Raw genomic sequence first — 21,911 nt, 5'->3', positions numbered from 1 at the left:
GCCTCTCTGACTTCACCGGGCCCCAGCCCAGCCTTGTCCCAGGGCCTTCCTGATGTCAAAGCCAGTCCAGTCGGAGGTGGAATTTCCCCTTACTTCAGCCAAAAAATCTCCACACAGGGTGGGTGTGCTCACTGGCCCCCGGCTGGCTTTCCTGGCCTGCGGGTGTCTGTGGGAAGGCCTCTTGCTCGAGCTGGGTCTGCGGTAGGATTTTTCACTCTAGAAGGCCCTGGGGGCCCAGAGTCCTTTTCTCTGGCAGCCAAGTACCTTGATGGCGAAAGATAACACAGGAATCTCTTATTTTCAAAGGCCTGCAGCTTCCTTCCATGTGGTGGGAGCAGCCCTGGCCTACTGGCTGCTCATCCTTCCCCGTGGGGCCGATCCATTCCCACGGGAGGGTTTGCAGGAGAAACAGGGCGAGCGGAGCTCGGCCCTTCTCCTCCCCTTCCTCTTTTCCCATGATGAGTGTGCAATCTGCTCTGCTCTCCAATGGCAGGTTTTCCCAGGTCAGGCCTGGGAAGCAGAGGTGCTTTGAAGAAGTCGCATTGACATTGAAGATCAGGTAGACTTGACCCCGTGTGAGAAGAACCTGTGATTGTGAGGAATGGAATGTCGCAGGCAGAGACCTGCGATTATCCTGGGCTATCTTAGGACTTTGAAGAAGCAGCCATTTACTATTAACCTTGGATTTGACCTAATATTCTCATGACTGTTAGGTGAACCTCTCAGAATGTGTTGTGAAGCCTAGCAGTCCTCCAGCGTCCCTAACCCATGGGTGTCCCATCTGATACCCGTGGGAAGGACCAGCGGTCGCCCACCCACCCAATGCTCCCACCAATGGATCTTGAATGTGTGGTTTATGATTTTTGTTCTGTGGCTCTAAACGTTCATGTAACCTCTTCCACAACGGGATACGTCATCCAGAGTAACTGGAATCCATGTCCCTGGGCCATGGACTCTCCTATCTGACTCAGGAGAAACTACTTTCTTATTTCCTTTAAGCAGAGTTGTTATTTTATGTCAACAGGCCCCTTTGTGGGGACACCCTTAGGGCCCAAGGCTGCCCGGTTGATGGGCAAGTCTGTCTAATTCTGCGGACGGGTATTGAGAAGCCCACTTGCCTGCTCATCTAGTCCACAGTCTTCAGGATCTTTATTCATACTGAATGGTATATTTGGTTTTCAGATTTCTTCCCCTGTCTCCTCCCACCCAGAGCCAGCATCAGGGCTGACCACTGGAAAAGCACTTTGTAGGGGTGAAGTGGAGCATGAGGTGGGTAATATAATGCAGCCTCCGATCTCTGTTGTCAGACAAAGAGAAATGCCCGTTCTGTCCAAGACAGCTCCCCCACCCAGCCCCTCAATCAGTGGCTCCTCCTAAGAGACCACATATGATGATACCTAATGGCTCCCTTCCGGGAAGTTCTGAGAGATGCTGATACTTCTCCCGCCCCCTGGAACTTTCCCCCTGCCCTTCACCATCCACCCTGAGTGGCTCCCTGGCTGTGTCAGGCTGCGGGGGCAGAAGGCTCCCTGAAGGACTCATGAAATCTGTCCTTTACTCAAGGGGACCCTTGCTGTCTCCCCGTTGGGGTCTGAGAATCGTGCCATCTGGGTTGGTTTGGAGAAGCATCACTCACCCATGCAGTCCTCTGCCCCTGCCATGGGCCAGGTCTCTGTCCAGCACCCCCGATGTCTGATCTGTCATGCACAGTGCCCAACACTGGACACTGGATTGATTGATTGGCTCTGCCAGCACTTTTTTAGAGCTGACCCCACTCCTTCCTTTCCACTCAATAGGAGAATACAGGGGGCTCTCTCCTCTCCAGCTGGGGTTCCAGGTTGCAATATAGATAGACAAAGCTAAGCAAATGGTGCCCAAGCCTGCCATGATTCCAGACTCCATTGCTCGGGGCAGGGTATGCAGGTGAGCTGCTCATGTGCCCTCCTTCCCATCATTGGGGAGCAGCCTGGGATTTCATGGGAAGGACCATAGCCCACTCAGACGAGGAGAATGCACACTGGGGACCTCAGGGAAGCAGCTCTCCCTCGGAACTGTCGGCTCAAAGTCAACCACAGGAGTTTAAGTTATAGAAGTAAATCGAGGCTGCAGATGGAGCTTAGTGGGATCCGAGGAAGAACACGTGCAAGGCCCCGAGCTGGATTCCCAGCACCACCGAGAAAAACGACAACAGCAAGAAAGTAACTGAGGTTAAGAGTGCGGCATCTCAAGCCGGCTCGGCTGGGTGTGGATTCCGACTCATCAAATGCAGGAGTGGATTACGCCAGTGACCCCTTCCTGCTCCCTCAACCGCGGAGTGATTGTTAGCATCCACCTCAGAGGCTTTACAGGAAGAGGGTCGGGTAAGTCAACCCATGCGGAGTCCTCAGGCCGGTGCTTAGCACATAGTATGTGCTTAATAAATTCATCATCATTATCACTCCTAAGAGGCTCACAGTCTGTAAGGGATATGAGACAGACCACTAGTGCACGAGTGTGTTACGGATGGGCCCCAGGATTCTGCGTTGGCACAATGTGGGTACAAAGTGTGTGTGCGGTGGTCTCATGCCAACTGAAGGACGGGGGAGAAGTTCAGGAAACTCTTGAGCTGAGTCTGGTGTCAATGAGGTCGAGACAGATGTAGGGTAAAAATGAAGGGGAGAGACAGAGAAGCATGGGACAGTGAGATGCTTCACGTGACAGGAGAACGAGGTGTGATTGAGGAGGTGTGTGCCCAGAGGGCCCTGCAGAACTGATGGGTTAGTGTGGACCTTTGTGTCCACAGGTTTGACTGGGGACGGCATGGCGTCATGGTTGGGTTTTAAGCAGAGGGGTGTGACAACCGCTTCTGAGTTTTGGGATCCCCCATTTCAGCAGCCACCTGGGGGATGGAGGGAGGGGCCGGCCTGGAGCAGAGAGATCCCTGAGGGGTGACTGCTGAGCTTTGGACTCAGCGCCTCCACGGGCCCCAGAAGACCAGGCTGAAAATGAACATGGAGTCACTCCTGCTAAAGTCCCAGTCACCACGCAGGGAGGAAGCTGTTGATCTCCCTTGTGAACAATCAGGATTAGAAGAGAATCGCCAAGGTTCCCAAATGGGTCATTTTCAATTGTCATCATGAAGTTCCCTCTTCCTCAGCCCTTCCACAAAAAAATGTAACCGAAGTAACCTGATGTCAGTTTCGTTTCAGTTGTTCCCTGTCCCTGCCTTACAAGGACAGTGACTTTGGAATGACCACTCCCCTCTTTGTTTTGTTTCTCTTTCCTCCAGCCCCTGGATGTCTATATATATATAAAAACTTCCTCCGATTGTCTCATTGGAACGATTATTCTATTTTGTGAAATGAAGTGTTGCCTGATTCTAGAATTGGAAAGCAAGGCCCACGAAGACCTTGAACTTGTTATCATTTTGAGCAGCCAACATGGAAGTCAACTGTAGAACCGTCTGCTGAGCGCTCACTGTGGGTCCGCCATGTCCGGGACTCCTTTAGACTGGGCCAAGTCCCGTGCTGGTGCAGGTGAGGAAACCAAGGCGCAGGGAGGGTGGAGTCACTTGCTCCAGGTCACACAGCTGGGACGCAGGGGAGGAGGGTGCCTACTGGGCTGTCTGGCCTCAGAGCTCCCAGCTGCAAAGCAAGACGGCCTCTCTGAACCATGACCAACCTTCTGGAGGGTCTTCCGTCTGCCAGGCATTGTTCTAAGTAACGTCCCCAAGTCCACTCAGCTAGCAAATGGCAGGGGTGTGATTCAAAGTCTATGAGAGCTGTAGTTATAAATTAGAAATGATAAATTCTATAAGTTACAATTATGAATTTCAGAAAAGTTATGTTTTCACACTAAAAGTATAAAAAGAAATGAGTGAGATTAATTTTAATAGTATATTTCATTTAACTTAGTTATTGTGGTGTAGATATGAGGTGTCCCCCCCCAAAAAAAACTCATGTGTTAATTCAGGAATGTTCGGAGGTGAAATGATTAGATTATGAGAGCCATAACCTCATCAGTGGATTAATCCATTTGATGGATTAATAATTTGAATGGACTACTGGATGGGAACTGTGGGCAGGTGGGGTGTGGCCAGAGGAAGTAGGTCAATGGGTGTGTCTTTGGGAATTATATCCTTTCCCTGGATCACGAGCTCCCCCCACCCTATTCTCCCTCTCCCTCTCTCTCTCTCTCTCTCTCTCTCTCTCTCCCCCCCCCTCTCTGCTTCCTGGGTGCATGAGCTGAGCTGCTCCCCTCTGCCACACCCTTCTGCCGTGATGTTCTGCCTCACTTCAGGCTCAGAGTTGTGGAGTCACCCAGACATTGACTGAGACTCCTGAAACCGTGAGCCCCAAATAAACTTCTCTTCCTCTAGATCATTCTAGTCAGGCCTTTTGACCACGGTGACCAAAGGCTGATGAATACACCAGCACATCAAAGACTACACATTCAATGTGTTAAAGTCATGAAAGCTCCCCTTCTCCATGCCTTTGGGAATCCTCTTGAACCCTGATCCCTGGGAGCCATGGAGGGGCCAGGCCGAGCGACCTTCCCGTGAAGAGCAGGACCGCGACACACTCATCCTGCAGGGAGCCCAGGTCTGAGAATGGGGTCTTCTTCAGCCGCCACTGGCTCCTGAGTCATGAACTGGAGATGTTCTGGGTGATGTTCTTGATTTCCTTCACCTGCCTGGCACCCAGGCAGTCCCCCAGGTCCGTTCAGTGCTGCCTGTCCCATGTCACTTAGCTGCATTGTCGTCTCTTGGCTCACTGCTTTGGTTCCTGCCTGGGGTCAAACCCTTACCTTCTTCTCTGAACTGCTGTGGTTCCTCCTTGTGGGTCCTGGCCCTCTCCTCTCCTTCTCCCCATCTCCACTCCTCTCTGAAGCTTGTCACTGCTGTTATCTGCCTGCAATTATCTCTCTCATCTTTTGGAGGTCTTCCCTGGAACCCTTCCAAGGCGCTCCCAGTTCCCTTGACACTTCCTTCTGTGAGGATTTAATTACAGCTTGAGAGTCCCTAATTCCAAAATCTGAAATCCAAAATGCCCCAACTCAAAAACTTTTTGAGCATTTATGTGACTCTACCAGTAGAAAATTCCATACCATGAAGCATTTTTTATGCACAAAATTATTAAAAATGTTACATAAAATTACCTTTAGGCTCTGAGTCTATGGTGTGTACTACATGCAAATGAAGTTTATGTTTAGGCTTGTGTCCCATCCCCAAGATCTCTCATTATGAATATGCAAATACAGGTTGAGCATCCTTATGTAACATCTGGAATGCTCCAAAATCTGAAAATTTTTGAGCCTGACATGCTGCCATGAGTGGAAAATTCTATACCTGTCCTCAGGTGATGGGTCACAGTCAAATTCAGGGGCACTAAAAATATTGTAAAAAAAAAAATTACCTTCAGACTGTGTGCATAAGGTCTATATGAAACATGAATTGTGGGTTTAGACTTGGGTCTCATTCCCCAAATATCTCATTACTTACATGCAAATATTCCAAAAGTGGGACTAAATCTGAAATCTAAAACTCTTGGAGTCCTAAGCCTTTCGGGTCAGGGATTCTTAACCTGCATTTGCTCACAGGGCTGCCTTCCCACCCCAGGGAGGCACCGTGCCTCTGGGTCTGACCGTCATGTCCATGTGCCTCTGGGTCTGACCGTCATGTCCATGGGCCTCAGCCAGTGTCTCTCTCCATGTCACCTGCTCTATGGATAAATGGATAAATTGCGGGCGATCGTCCTCCATCGAGGCTCGGCTTCACTGTAAGCCCTTCTCAGCGCTTGGCTTGTATTTCTACGGCAGGACTTATTTCATTCTGCTCTGATTGGGGCACACGGTCTGCGTGGTCTTCGCCACCACCTGTCTTTGCCTGCCCTTTCCTACATCAAGCGCTGGCTGCAGCCCCTGGCCTCCTGCCTGTCCCTGAGCTCTAGGAGCAGCTCCTGCCCCAGGGGCTCGTCTGCTGGTGTCTCTCTTTCCCTGTCTTTCTCCACCCCTGGGTGGCCCACGCTTCCTCTGAAGAAAGCCCCCCCATCACAGCCCCATCACGCTCCCTCCCTCCCCGTAAGCATCTCTCTTCTTCAGGGCCCTTCTCGTCACCTGACATGTCACAGATGCATTGGTCATTCTTTAACCACCTGTCTGTCCCCTGGAGTGTCAGCTCTGTGGGGACAGAAGCTTTGTGGTGCTGGAAGTCGCATCTCCAGTGCTAGAATTCGTGCCTGACATGTAGAGGGGAATCCATAGATGAATCCATGAACCAACGGATGTGATTTACTTTCCAGTAAACCCTGGGCTTTCCCAACTGTGGGTTTGAAATGGGTCAATCAATTGACTGGGTCACAACTAACGTTTCAAAGAAAGAAATAGGCTGGATCAGGGAATATCAGAATGCTGTGCACATGGTAAAGGCAAGTATTAGTCTGTGAAGCTTCTCTCTCTCTCTCTCTCTCTCTCTCTCTCTCTCTCTCTCTCTCTCTCTGGTATCTGGGGGTTGAGTGACAGGGCAAAATGTATTACTCATTGAGGTTGCTCTACAAAATTTTGGAAAATCATTGTATTAGGCCAGGGATTGGCAAACCTTCTATAGAGTCCAGTGGTGAATATTTTGAGCTTTGCAGTCCGTAAAAATGATTCAAGCCTGACAGCACAGTGTAAAAGCTGCCATCAGCAATATGTATGCAAATAAGCAGGCCCATGTTGCAATAAAACTTTATGAGCAAAACCAGGTGTGCGTGTTTGGGGGTGGCTGGATTTAGCTTGTGGGTGGGAGTTGGCCAGGCTCTGCCATAGAGTGTCCACTAGGTGTGTTTCTGACTTGTATAAGTAAATTCCCTGCCGGGAGCCATGTCTGGATCCTAATCAAGAGTCCCCCACCTCACATCTAGCCCCCGGCTTGCATAACAAATGTTACACGATGTTATTTGTTACGTTACTCATAATGTCATTAGAATGTATCATTAGGAAGGTAACAAATGTTCACAAAATATTTGTCAAAATACACGGTGAACATTTATTGACTCCTTAACTTTAAATAGCTGGGCACCAATATTTATTGAATGAACACAAGAGCCATGCCCTAGTCCATGTGGGCTTCTGAAGGAAACGACCTTAAACTGTGTCATTTATAAGCGCAGATACTTATTGCTCACAGTTCTGGGCGTTGTAGGGAAATCCAAGATCAACTTAGCAGATTCAGTGTCTGGTGAGAGTGTCACAGATGTGCCCATCCCTGCGTCCTCCCATGGCTGAAGGGGCGAGGGAGTTCCGTCAACTTCTCTCGCAGAGCACCAACCCCATTCAGGCGGAGCCCCCTGACCTCATCACTTCCAAAGGCCCTACTCTCCAAGGGTGCCTTCCGTACCAGGGTCCAGCTTTAGAATTTAGGGAGGACTCTAACATTCAGACTGTCACAAGCCACTGGTCTCATTCTCAGAAGACTCTGCCCCTTCCCAAGGCTTCTGAAGGTCAAGAGACCCGGCCCAAAGGACGTGCTCAGCCCTGGCTGCCAGGTCAGGGGCTGCCAGGGGCCGGAAGAGGTGGTGGAGGACAGCAGGAACAGGGAGGGCTTGATGGCTGTCGGGGGACTATCTAATTGTCCTGCTTATCAGGTTGCCGGTTCCTTCCATTGCTTTCCCCCTAATAAATCAAATCTTCCACTGTTGGTACTGAGCGCCGGGGTCACTGATTCTTTCTACCACACTTTACAGAGTGACAAATGTGACTGGGAGGTTGACTGGAAGGGAAGGGAGTTTCCAGGCTGGTGTCAGCCTGCAGCTCCCTGCTCCTGCTCCCTGTGGAGGGCAGCTGGCCATGCCCAGGCCCTGGCTGGATGGGGAGGGAACAGCAGGTGCAGCTTATGACCCATGGGGTCCCCAGTCTAGCCGGGAAAGAAGAGGACCAGGCTGAGTTAAAGATGACCCTAGGCTGGGATGAGCGAAAGGCCCCCCGAGGGCCAAAGCTGACCCTTCCAGCCCTCCCTGTTGCTGCTGCCTCTTTTTTAAATAATGGAAAATGAATTAAAAGAGCGATATTCTATGAATAACATGAAACTGAGATTTCAGGGTCCATAAATAAAGTTCTATTGGCACACGGTCACATTCGTTTGTTGACATATCGCCCGTGGTGGCTTTGTACCGCAGAGCAGACGGAGCCGCTATGATGGAGATCACAAGCTGAAATATCTACCATCTGGCTCTGTGCTGAGCCAATTTGCTGACCTCTGACCTGGATCACGAAGTAGCAGCATCAGCATTACCTGGGAGCTTGTTAGAAATGCAGAACCCTAGACAGGCCCCACCCCAGGCCTAGTGGACAAGAATCTGCATCCTAACAGGAGCCCTAGGTGACCTGGGTGCACAGGGAAGTTTAGGAAGCCCTCAGGAATCGCGACGTGAACCGCATGTTTAACTATAGATTTTTAAAAATGCTTTACTCCCAGGGTAACCCCTCACTCAATGGGGGGATTTGTTGGGGCCATTTTATCGATGAGAAAGATTCTAGTCAAATGCTTGTCTAAGGTTATATACTTAGAAAGTGGCTGACCTGCCTTAGGCTCCAAGGTCAAACTCAAGTGTCTGCAGTTCGAAGCCTTGAATTGCTCCAAGGTTCAGTGACTGTTTTATTGGACATAGACCATATTTTGAAAGACTTTAAGATTACTTAAGATCATATTGGAGACTCAGGAAATTGACTTCTTAGAATCAGAGAAGACCAGGTACCCCTGGGCTGTATGGTCTCTCATGACCCCGACTGGCTGGAGCTGAGTCGTGGCTGCCCCTGTTGACTGGTCGTGGCTTTTCTTGGTCACCAAAGTCTCCAGCTGGGCTCCTGAGTCATTATGGGAGTCGCCTGTTCCCTTGTGCATCTGAGTTTGCATCCCTGGGTTCCACGTTGGCTGTGCAGAGCAGCCCGGGACTCACCTGGGAATCTTGTTAAAACGCGAGTGCCGATCCGATCCAGCAGGTCTGGGGACAGGTTTGCATCCTGCATTTTGAGGAAGCTCCGAGTGTTGCTGAGAGGCCTCCCGGGCTAGACTGGCCTGGCCCATAACTCAACCCCCCCCCAACAGGCGCCTTTGCTGTTATCTCTAGGTGGCCGGGGGCCCCAGGCCCTGCTGGTCAGATCCGACAGCTTTCTCCATCCACCTGCTGAATTGTATAAATGCCACCATTTTCTACATGTGACAAGAGGCGGAAAAGGCTGAACAGCATCCCCTGCCCCACCAGACCCCTCCTGCACATTTCAGGCCTCAGCCCTGGAGGAGGAAGGGGTGTTGGTGCCGAGATTTCCTGGGCTGAGGCCAGGAGTCAGGGCAAGAGACGGGCTCTGCGGTGCTGTGTCATTTCTTTGGTGGCTTCACGGCACCTGAGAACTGTGCTTCATTCAGGTGGTCACGTCTAACACCCCCCGCCCCGCTGCCCAGCACACACACTCACAGTGGAACAAACCCACAGTTTACAACCTCCCTGGCCTTCCTGGATAAACATGCCTGCGCTGCCCCCTGTCAGCAGCCCAGTGCCCCAGGCCCCAGGGAGGTGGGGCCCTGCTCCTGTCTCCAGATACCACTTCTCCTGCCCGCTGACAGTCAGAGGGGCCATGCCTGACCATTTGGGTCAGTGAAGGCTTCAACAGACTCATGGGCTGTGTTCTCAATAGGCTGGTGGAACTCTCTGGAAGCCCCCCTTTTCCTGGCATGAGCATCAGAACCCACAGAAAGAACGTGGGCGTGGGAAGTGCAACCTAGTGCTGGTCTTCTCTCCTCCTGGATCTCAGCTTATCTCATTGGTAAAATGGGTATCGCGATAGCACCTCAAAGGACCGCCTGGAGCTTCCACCAGCTCCCAGGGCAGACTGTGGCGATGACGGCTCCCCACCCCGCTAGGTGGGAGGTGCACCTCCTCTTTCTCAAGGCCTCCAAGAGCAAAGCTTTGCTGGCCTTCATTATGCACAAGGCAGGCAGGGTGGACGGGGTCACCAGGAAGACAGAGAAAAGGAAGAATTGGTAATCTTGTGATCCTCAAGGTTGTCAGTTTAAAAAAAATAATGACACCCGGTGTATTTCACGGAGTGGGTGTGTGTGTCAGTTCTCCTGACAGCAGGTGGCTTACTCCTTCCAAATGAGGCTATTCCTGGGCCTCTGTCCCTCTTGGGAAAATGGGGCTCGGAGGTGGAGGGGGTGCAAGCTGACTTCAGAACACGGTGCCTGAGCACGGTGACCTGTTCCTGGTCTTGGCCTCAGGCCTGGGGTGAGATCAGTGAACCAAGACTCAAGAGCAGTTCATCTGTAAGGGTCAGTGCTTGTCTCCAAGGTACTGACGAGCTTCTGAGGTGGGGCCTGGCGGAATTCTTTGTAAATCCACTCTGCCACTAAGTTGGCTCCTTGCCTTGCGATGGGAAGAGATGATTCTCCTAGGGCGTTCCGGAGGGTTTCTGTCAGCCAAAAGAAGAGGGCCAAGGACCTGCCGGCCCCGGCTGCAATCCTGCTCCAGCTGGTACTTACCTGTGGCCTTAGCAGGAGCCTGTGCAGACCAGGGTTCAGCTCTACCTCTCAGGGAGCCTCTAGGGGTCAGAGGAGAGGACAAACAGGCACACGGCCTGGCCCAGGGTGCTCAGGAACTGGGCCTGCCCTTCCCTCTGATCTACTTTGAATTATCCCACATAATTGAGGCCCAGAGGAATTAAGAACTTTGCTGAAGTTCAAAGAGCTGGAGAACGGCAGAGGCCAACTTACAACCTGGGGATAGCATTGAAGTCCAAAGCCCCCGCTCTGTCTTCAGCTGTCCTCCCCAACCCCCAGTTATGTGGAGGTTCCTGCTTCATATATATATATAGTGGTGCTGGGGATTGAACCAAGGACCTTGTGCACACGAGGCAAGCCCTCTACCAACTGATCTACATCCCCAGCCCCCCCCCCTTTTTTTTGTTTTTTCTTTTGGTACCAGGGATTGAACCCAGGGCCATAAACCCTTGAACATGTGGGGCAAGCACTCTACCACTGAGCCACTTCCCCAGCGTCTTTTTGTATTTTTTTTTTAGAGACAGGGTCTCACTGAATTGCTTAGCATCTCACTAAATTGTTGAGGCTGGCTTTGAACTTGTGATCCTCCTGCCTCATCCTCCCAAGCCGCTGGGATTACAGGTGTGTGCTACCAGACCAGGAGAGTTTCCTGCTTTTATGCATTCCTTCACCTGCTCTCCCAAGGGATGGGGTGAGGACAATCATGCATCACTGAGATGTGGAGAGGCTGCATTTATGGTCATGTGACTGGCCCATAGGGACACTGCTGGTCCTGGCGGGTGCAGGGCTGGCAGCACAGCCCAGGCTGCCTGAACCCAAGGTAGGGCTCTTTCTAGTGAGCCAGGGCAGATGCAAGGATGGGGGAGGTGGTGGAGCAATTGCCATGAGTCGAAAAATGGGTCTGTGATCCAGATGATTCCACCTGAAACATGTCAGTTGTCAGGCTAGACAGAGTGACAGATTCCTGTTTGCTCTGTGCTTAGAAGCATGGTATTTTAGCATTTACAGGCAGAAAGAAAACATAAGGACTCTTTACGGGTTGTGTGTCTGTTTTTCTGTGTGACATACACAAAGTGATTATCCCTCTTCATGGCAATGATGTTGACCTGTCCATCATGTAGGCATGTTGTATAAAGTTGAATTAGCAAATAAGAAAGCATTGCTCCAAGGAGAAATACAGGGTTGGGTTCCTTGAAGCCTCAGGTGACAACATGGTCACCGACTGATCATACATCGCTTTGTTTTATGTGTATTTCTATTGAAAGACCCTTGATTGTACGTCTTTCATTAGGAGGGACAACCTCATGCCGGAGGCTCTGACAGGGGACCCCAGGGCCCAGGATCTCGATCGAGTGGTAAAGGACCCACAGATGCCCGTCTAAGGGGCCATTTTGCTCAAGAGAAGCAGAGACTCAGTGAGGCTGGCGGTGACGGGAGGTGGGTGCAGGGAGGCGAGAGGGCAGAGGAGGGACGTGGGTGATGTGCGCCTCGCCTCCTTTCCTCCTTGTCTCCCCTTCCACACTGCTCCCCTGCACACCACATGGCCGAGGCCTCTCCTTGCTCTCCCTGGCCCTGGCCTCTGCCGACCATGAGACACACAGCCCCTCCTCTCTGGCGGGCTCCAGTTGTGATTCCTCTCGGGTCTCCTGGGCACCACTTCATTTTCTTCTGCTTGGTTCAGCACTGAGCCACCTCCTCCCACTTCAAAAGCGGATTGTGCCAGGAAAGCTCATTAGGTGAGTCAGCCTAGGAGACGGATCCCAGTCCAGGTCGCCTGCAGCTGATGACAAGAGCAACCCGGGCCAAGGAGGTGATGCCGGGGCTGCTGGAAATGTCACATCCAGAGCTGCCGCTCTTCCTCCCAGGATGGACAGGGCTGTTGCAGGGGTGACTCAACCCTGTCTCTCTTAGGAGGACGAGAAACCCTGTGCGTGCAGGCGGAATTGTTGGGACACATGGGTCTCGGCTTACTAGCCTGTCATCTTGTCAGTCCTGAGCTCAGCCAGACCGCCTGGGGTTGTGCTCCAACTCCACCAGATCCTGTCTGTGCCTCAGTTTCCTCATCCGTAAAAAGGAGGTACCAGCAGTGCCTACCTTGTTGGCTTGTTATAAGGACTGCACTAAGTTAATGTACATATCAATAGAGCATTCATTTTATTACTGAAGTGATTGTAGTAGTCTCCTCTTATCTCTAGTTTTACTTTCTTTCTTTCTTTTCTTTTTTCTTTCTTTTTTTTTTTTTTGTACCAGGAATTGAACATCCCCAGCTCTTTTCATTTTTTATTTAGAGACAGGGTCTCATGAAGTTGCTGACAGCCTCCTCGCTAAGTGGCTGAGGCTGCCTTTGAACTTGTGATTCTCCTGCCTCAGCCTCCTGAGTCAGTGGGATCACAGGCAAGCACCACCACGTATGGCTCTGTAGTTTTGCTTTCTGTGGTCAACTGTGATTTGAAAAATATTGAATGATCAGTTCTAGAAACAAATAATGCATAAGCTTTATATTGCACGTTGTTCTGTGTAGTGCGATAAAATCACGTCCCTTCCTGTTCCAAGCTACCCTGGGTGAGAATCCTCCCTTTGTCCAGTGTATCCATGCTGTGTATACCACCTGCCTGTCACTTGGTAGCTGTCTCAGTTGCCGGACCTACTCTGTAGGAACTGCATGTAGTGCTTGTGTTCAGGTGACCCCCTTTTACTTAATGATCCTCAGCACCAGGGTGGTGACTCTGGCAATCGGGACATGCCAAGCTGTGCAGTGCTGTAGATATGGGGTTTGCTACTGCCAATGGTTTCAGGCATCGGCTGGGGGTCTTAGAACGCATCTCCCCTGGGTTGAGGGGACTATTCTATTATTATTGTTATTATATTTATTTATTATATTGTTCTTGTCTCTAAAGTATGGAACGAGGCCAAATACTCCAAAGGGGGTTCTTGCCCTTCCTGTCCTGTTTTTGGGACGCTCGTAGATGGGTGGCCCTGGGCAAGGCCCGTCCCCTGTCTGGTCCCGGGTTCTCATCTTTTGATTGAGGTGCTGAGGCTGCATCTCTGACGGCCTGAACCTATGATATAAGCATCATGAGCGGCCAGGGCGGGCTTAGCTTGCTTTCTTGGCCTCTCCCGGGGATGTTGGAAGATGTTTTCTTTAAAAATTTACCAGAATTTAATTAAATTCCCTGCCCTTTTTGGCTTATTATGAACAACTGTTTATTTCAGCTGAGATAAACTGTGAAGTCATCAAAATAACAGTTGATATCTGCAGTGGGCTTTTAAAGTCCCATTCACTCCATGTTTACCAGACACCTTCCTAAGCCTGGATCAACGTATTCTGTCATTATTACAACCTCCAGGAAGGACATTATTGTCCCTGTAATAGAGGAAATTGAGGTCAAGGAAATTAAGCAACTTGCCCAAGAACCTACAACCGTAAACGGCAACTCCAGATTCAAATCAGAAACCCTGACTCTGGACTCTATAAACTTGGTCCCGTTGGCCTTGAACTTGACTTCTAACCCTATGATGGTGACCTGATATTAGGCCTTTACTTTCAATAATTAAAACCTCAGAATCTCATCATTGGAAGACAACAGGGATCGCCAAGTGTCTTAGTTGGGTGGCTCATAGGACACTGGGAGAAGCTGAAAGAAGTCCTGGACCTTTTCCCAGAAAAACATTCACCTGACAGCCACACAGGCACATGCACACAGATGCGCCTCAATTTCAGGGGTTCAAATCATATCACCTAAATATGTACCTCAGACTGAGAAACTCAGGTAGTTCCTCGTTTTCTGATAAACATTCACTTTTGCCCGGCTTTTCCGGAGCTGAGAACCTCCCACCTGGAGAACCTGCAGACTCTGCTGAGTTCGCCTTTGATAGTTACAAAGTCGCTGCTTCAGCTTGATTGACATTCCATGACTTTGGTTCCACTCTGCCCAGCAGATGTTGACACAGAATCAACCTCCTCTGTCTTCCTGCGACAACCCTTCATGTTTCTGAAGAGGTGGGTCACATGGTCTCTGGTCCTTCTAGGCATTAGCTGGTCCATTCTTCATAACTAGTTTCATCCATGTCCCCCTCAAATGCCCAGAATTGGGAACAACCCAGAATGGAACAATCTTTGGCCATACACTGATCGCCCTAGTGGAGGGCTCTCCCTTTGTCCTGGGTCTCATACCTCCATGAACACATCTTTAAGAGTGGATTACGTTTTTAAAACTTTATCTTATTTTGAAATATAACAACTATGGAGAGGGGCACCCACAAAAAAAAAGGACAATTCAATGAACCAAAACCAAACATCACATCTCCACCACCTAAGTCAAGTCACAGAGTATCCTCCACTTCCGCCTCATCTCAACGACCACCCTCTGTGCTCCAAAGATAACTTCAGTCTGACTTCTCTTTTTTTTTTTTTTTTGAGGTGGTGGGGTAGGAACCCAGGGCCTTGTGCACGCTAGGCAAGTGCTATACCCTTCAGCTACACGACCAGCCCTTCTTGTGCTTCTTAAAAGTTTTATCACCTCAGTCAACACTATGATTTTTCGGGGTTTTGAATTTTATGTAAATACAAGTATAGGAATGGGCTTTCTTTGGCCTCTGACTTACTGACTTCACTCATGGCGTGTTTGTAAGATCCATTCATGTCGTTACTTGTAGTTTAGTTCATGCAGTGCAGCTGTTGCTGAAAATATTCCATTTGTATACATGGACTATAATTTATATTTTCTGTTGTTAATGGGCATGCAAGTTTTGGAAATGATAAACAAAGCTACTATAAATAAGTGCTTTTGTTCCTACGTGGTTCATACATGTATATATTTAGGTTGGGCAAATCTGAAAGAATCCTGCACAACTTTAACTTAGCAGATAATCTTAAACTATCTTCCAAAGGGGTTGTACTAATTTATACTTTCACCAGGTGTGTATGTGTCTGTGTGTGTGTGTGTGTGTGTTCCAATTGTTCCATGTTTTCACCAAAACTTAGCCTTATTAATCCTTTTAATCTTGGCTCTTCTGGTGGTTATATATGGCATCTCCTTGTGGTTTTATTTTGCATTTCCCTGGTGACCAATGAAGTCGAGTCCATTTCCATCTGTTGGCATTTGTCGATTAGAACTTTTGGCAACCCAATACCCGTCTGACTCACACAGACTGGGAGCCAAGTGAAACAAAGTCTCTGACCTAGGATGCTATTTAGTAATCTCTCTCCTATTGACTTCAGTTGGTTTTCAGAGCAGGTCCAGATATTCTCAATTATGATGATGGATAACAATCACTCAGTGTTTCAGGCACTGAGCTGAGTGCTTGCCATGCATAATGTCCCTTGATCCTTGCAACCGGCTTAGGAGGTCAATACTTTCATTATCTTCATCCTAAGAAAGAACTAAGGTTGGGGAGGCTCAGCAACTTATCTAAGCTCTCCCAACTTAACGGTCACTAGATTCAAATCAATACCCTTAGTTGCTATGACATACTGTATATGAACAAATTTATGACTCTGAAAAGTTCTGCACTGAAAGCTTTCTTTAACACATTTTTTCAAATCTATTTGACCAACATAGATCTTAACCTCCTGAATTATGGCAATTTTTGGAATATACTATCATCTCTTGGTATCTGTGCAGGATTGGTTCCAGGACCAGTTCTACAGAGACCAGAATCCACAAATGCCCAATTCCCTTACACAGACTGGCACAGTATTGATATATAACCCGCGCGCATCCTCCTGGGTATTTTAAATCTAGATTACTTACAATACCTAAAAGGCTATAAAAATGCGAATACGTGATTGCTACACTGTATCATCTAAGAAACGATGTCAAGAAAGCAGTCTGCATGTTGAGGACAGATGCAATTTTTTTTTCCCTGAACATTTCTCTGTGTTTGGTTGAGTTCATGAACATGGAACCCAAGGACACTGAGGACTGACTGTACCTTGACACATGCTGAACCCTCTAGTCCCCGTGGCCTCCTCTGGATTTTAGTCTGGTAGAACTTTCACCGAAGAAATTAAGTTAGCGTTGTCCAGGGATCTCAGCCTTGACACTATTGACATGGGGCTGCATCATTCTCCTGGGGGACTGTCTCATGCACTGCAGGGTGTTTAGCAGCGTCCGGGTTTCTACCTGGTAGGGGCCAGTAGCATCCTATCCCCCCACCAAATTGTGGCATCTAACATTGCCTCCAGACATGGCCAACCTTCCCTGAGCAGCAGACCCCCAGCTGCTGGTCTAACCTGGCTTCTGAGTGTGGTCTCCTGTGTTCCCGGTGATCACCTCTCACCTGTCTAAGCTGTCTCAAAACTGCCCAGCATGCCAATCTATTCATAGGGAACAAGGAGCATTCTCCCACAGCTGAAAGAAAGTGCCCGCCATCTCGCAGGCCGTCTTGAGTCTGCAGGGAGAACTCGTTTCAAACCTGCTATTGGAATGAGACACCAAGAGAGGTCGGATGGCAACTCGCTGGAGGTCACAAATGCCCAGGGAGCAGAGGGCGGGAGACAGGTGCCCTGGGGAAGCGGGGGGGGGGGGGGGGGGTGTCCAGGGTCAGCGACCTGCTTCACATACCTTGCCCATTCCGGCGTGGGCGTGTCCCAGCTTGATCACCACCGGGAAGTGCGGGGCCGTGAGCTGAAAGAGGCAAGAGGAAATCACCTGTTAGCACCTCAGAGCATGGTCACCTGGGCTGTGGGCACTTCCTGTTCTGAAGTCAGGTTCACCCATCTGATGCTGCCCTGGGTCCCCACGGTCCTGCTTTGTGGGTGGCCATCCTGCTGCAGCTCACGCATCCCACCCGCGCTTTTGGCTTCCGAAAGAGAGCTCTGAGCTCTTCAACCAGCCTGTCTGGGGCACCCTCAACCCAGAGAGCAGAGAAGGTCCTTCATGTCGCTCCTGTGCCTTTGAGGTGGGTTGTTGATTTCTGGAAATCTATTTTGGGTTGCTTGAGGGCAAAGTCCCCACACCCCGTTGTGTCATGATAATGCCACTCCCTTCCATTTAGATGACCTCCAGCCAGGGGTCATCACCACCCACGCTCTGGGCTGCAGATGTTCTGATGCCTGTCATTGGACTGTCCCCTGGCAGAGCTGTCTGTCCTGTCACACCAGGGCACCGAGGAACCCAGCTTTTCCTCGGGGTGGCTAGTGCCTGGTCTCTCATGTCGTGGCTGCAGTCACTGCTGCAGGAGTGTCCCTATCGGTCACGAAGCCATTCTCTGGACCTCATCCTTCCACTCCCACAGTGGCCCCAGATGCAATCGGGAAGGCAGCTTGTTACCACTTTACAGACAGGGAAACTGAGACTCGGCTCAGCAGCTGGGAGGGGTGAGCCGAGGACTTGAACTTGACCCTGCTGGACTCCACACTTGGGGTGAACAAGCTTCCTGTGGTGGACTCCGAGTAATCCCCTCCCCCACACCAGGCTACGGGTCACCACACCCTGGTGCCGCAAGCAAGCACATGCACTATTAAGGAAGCAAGATTTGATTCTGATTCCAAAAGCAATAGGCACAAACCAAGAAATTGGGAAAATAGAATAAAGGGGTACGTTTAAAGAAGATTATGACGATCACCCTCAGACTTCCAACGGTTTCAGTGTATTATATGTTGGTCTTTTTTTTTTTTTTTAAAAAATCCCATGATGTGTTTTTCTTTTGATTTGTTCTGTTTTTACAAAATTGGGAGTGTAGCGCCTATGCAGTTTTATTTCCTGTTCTTTCCACCTAATATTATGTGGGAGAATGTCCCGGGCTGTTATTTGTTAGTTTAATAGGTGTTAGGAAATGCTTCACCTATGAGCAAAGCCTCCGTGAACCCTGTGGTGGGCAGCACCTTGCTTAAGAAATAAAACAGAGAGGAAGCCTCCGCTCTCATTCTTTCTATCACACTCTCCCCTCCGTCCCACAGGTAGCCCACATAGGAATTCTGGGTTGATTAGTCTCTGGCATTGATTCATCGTTTTCCTATTATACATACTTCCCAAGCCATGGGTCACACATTTTTAAGCTTCGTGTCAGTGGTACCAAAGATTTGATTGCATGTCTGTTTCCGCATGCTTGTGGGATTCACGTGCGTTCATAATGTAACTTGGACTCATTTTCCTGCTGCATGGTATTCCATTCCTTGGACACGTTGCCACTGATGCATTTTCTGCGGATGAACATTTAAGCGATTTCTGTTTTTCCAGTTACAAGCCAGACCACTGCAAACCCTCTTGAGCAGGACCTCTTCTAAGCACGTCGGGTGTTTCTCTGGGGCACATCCACAGGGAAAGAATTGCTGGGTTTGGGGAACGCTTGTCTCCACGGGGCTGGATATTGCCAGATTGCTCTGCAAAACGGTTGTACCGACTCAGGCTCTAAAGGGCAGAGAGGGAGGGAAGTCCCACTAGCGGGGATTCAAAGTCTCACATCTGACCCATCTCATCAGTGCGAGAGGCCGAACCCAGGGGTGTATTTTTATCTCGGGGCTTTTGTTACCCAGCCATCCATGGAGACTTTAAGCTCCCCGGAGAATCCAAGGACTTGGGATTTCACTCTTCTCATTTTAAGGGGGAGCTCGAGGTGGAGGGGAAATGGGTGTTCTTCTCCCTTGACCTCCACCATGGACACTGGCGTGCCAGAAGCCCTGCCATTTGCTCTCCGTTTAACCTTGGGCTAGCTATTCACCCTCTCTGAACCTCAGTTTTCTGACCTGCAAAATGGGGCGGATAATGCCCAAGTCCCAGGATTGTTGGGAGGAGAGACGAGGAATGTAAGATGTCAGCTCCCGAAGACGCTAACCTGGCCTGTGAAGAGGGGGGCAGGGAGGAGATACCGTGGGGAGGTGGGAAGGGGCAGGGAGACTGGATAACGGAGGAAGGAGGGCGGAGACTGCAGCCTCACAACCTCTGATAACACTGGAGGGAAGGAACCGAAGTCACAGCCAGAAAAATCAGAAGCTCACACCAGAAGGGGCGGCCGAGGTGAAGACCCTGGGTCCGGGCAGGGGGTGGGCATGGCGGATAGGGTGGGCCGCTCAACGAGGTTTCCTTTCTTTCTTTCTTTGGTAGCAGGGAATGAACGCAGGGGCACTCCACCTCTGAGCCACATCCCCAGCCTGATTTCGTATTTCTTTTAGAGACAGGGTCTCACTGAGTGGTTCAGTGCCTCCCCGTTCCTGAGGCTGGTTTTGAACTTGCGATCCTCCTGCCTCAGCCTGCCGAGCTGCTGGGATCGTAGGCGTGCGCCCCCATTCCTAGCTAAGTTTTCTTTTTTTTTTAAGTGACACTTTTGAATTGAATGATAATGTTCAAAGGGTTATGAAAATGAGAGACGAGATGGTCACAGCCCCATCATTTAATCAAATCAGTATGTATGGGTCCACGCTGTTTTGTTGTCCTCATTTTTATGCCCAATTAGAAAATCCAGGACAGTCTACGATATTAGAGAGAGAATTTTACATCCACCTCATCACTTAATAGTATACCATCAGTGTTTTCCTATTTTTGCTGCAGACATATTTCTTAGCTCTCCTCCCCGCAGCCCCAGGTCACTAATCTTGCTTGTTTGGGGCATCTGATGTCCACCCGCCCATGATCACCTGCTCCCTCTTGGCAAAAGTGGCCACTTGGGTGGTTGAGTGTGATTTAAAAAAAAAAAAATAGCTCTCAAATCACACGGGGCACACCCCTCTTCCTAGTTCACGGGAGCCGTCCTAACCCCACAGTTTTATGACTGCATAATATTCCACGTCCGAACGTGCTGAAATCCTTCCGGAAGCTGCTTTCCTGGTAATGGGTGTCTGCAGGACTCGTCCTCTCTCTCCCCCTCCCCCTCTGCTCCTACAGGCAGGGCGTCTCTGGGCGCCTCTGGACGCAGGTCCTTGTGAACTTGAGCTAGTGTGTGGCTTCCTGGAGGCCAGGCCAAGAGCTTTTCTAAGGGAGACCAGCAGCATGTGGCGCTGTTCCCACTGTCAGTTGTGGGAGCTCAACAGGTGGCAGTGGGCGTGGCCTGTGCCCTGGGGAGCCCACCCAGGACGTCGTCTGCTGTGCTATCTGAGTGTCAGTGAGGCCCGGGGAGGGGAGCAAGGGACCACGAGCATTAGCGGCTTTCCCTGCCCCTCGTCACAGGGAAGAAGGCGGAGGCCACCGTCGGTGCTGCCCAGGGCTACTGGGCCTTCCCCCCGACCCCCTCCCCTCCCTCCGGCTGTTGAACGGGTTTCAAAGCCCCCCCCCATTTCCACCTTTTGCCACTTGCCAGCCGCTCCCCAAACACAGACAGGTCACAGAGGACAGAGCATCTTGTTGGCTGTTTTCTGTCTTCCTTTCCGGCAAGGGCTTTATTTGTTGGAGGCCAGGCCAGCCTCCCCCAGGCCCGGCCCATCACGGGCCCCAGCGCTGCCGAGTCCAGCTGCCCCTGGGGGAGGCTGGCATCCTGTTGGGGGGGGGGAGATCAATTTTTGAAAACAGAGATCTCCACCCTGATCAGGGCGTATTCAAAAGTCTCCAAAGAAACTGTAGTAGGTGGGGGGCCCTGTGTCCCCGCAGGGCGCTCCCTGGGCAGATCAGAGGCACAACAGTCTAAGCCCGGAGGGTGGTGGGCCACCCTCGCCCTGGAGCCCTGAGCTGGACCAGGAGGCCCTGGAGCGCCTGGCCCAGCTGCCCACCCAGGGAGGCGAGTCCCTCCGAGTCTGGGCTCTGGAGCTGGGACCGTGAGCAGTGTCTGACCCCAGCTAAGTGGCAGTGTGACCGTGTCCCCCAAGGTTCTCCTGTGGGGCCCTGGTTCCCAGTTCGCTGCTGTTGAGGTGCAGGACCTTTAAGAGGTGGGGCCTAGTGGGAGGTCACCAGGTCACTGAGGTGCTCCCTAAGAAAGGAGGACTCCGGGGCTAGTCCTCAAGAGTGGATTGTGAGAAATAAGCAAGCTCCCTCCCCTCCCCTCCCCTCGCTTCCTGCCTCACCCTGTGGTGGCTTCCTCTCCCATGAGATCCTGCCACCGTGATGCCACTGTCCCAGAGCCTCACCAGAGGCCAAGCCAATGGGGCCACCCCATCTCTGACTTTCAATTCCCCAAACTGTGAGTGCAATAAACTTCTATTCACTGAGTACCGGCCGCAGGAGGAACTCACTGACCAAAATCAAGGACGGAAGTCTCCCTGAAGAAGTCTGGAAGAGGTGGAGGAGGAACGGGGCCTCCCTCCGCTCAGTGACTAGGAGATGCTGCCTGATCCGGCTTTTGCCTGCCTCTTCTGTTTCCTCTTGTGCTTTTCCATCCTCCCAACTTCAACTCTTGACTACTAGTTATGTTCTAACCCACAGGCTTTTGGTTCTTTACCAAGTGGACCACGTTACCTGGAACCTCAGGACCTTTGCACATGCTGCCCTTTCCCTGAAAGACCTTTCCTAACACTCTTCAGGCCCTTCTC

The 21,911-nt window shown here is 50.6% G+C and overlaps 1 protein-coding gene across 2 annotated transcripts in view; it reads right to left on the bottom strand.

Moving 5' to 3' along the window:
* Window positions 1-21,911, bottom strand: part of Syn3 (synapsin III) — a 378,592-nt gene that overhangs the window by 39,649 nt on the left and 317,032 nt on the right. For both annotated transcript variants that reach the window (XM_026396709.2, XM_026396711.2), the window contains one exon: window positions 17,080-17,142. In XM_026396709.2, the coding sequence (XP_026252494.2) occupies window positions 17,080-17,142 (63 nt within the window). The remainder of the gene's footprint in view (window positions 1-17,079; window positions 17,143-21,911) is intronic.

This window comes from Urocitellus parryii, chromosome 5, assembly GCF_045843805.1.
Source record: "Urocitellus parryii isolate mUroPar1 chromosome 5, mUroPar1.hap1, whole genome shotgun sequence".
Classification (NCBI taxonomy): Eukaryota; Metazoa; Chordata; class Mammalia; order Rodentia; family Sciuridae; genus Urocitellus; species Urocitellus parryii.
Note: the sequence above shows the minus strand (reverse complement) of the source record. Positions and strands in the feature narration are given on the sequence as shown.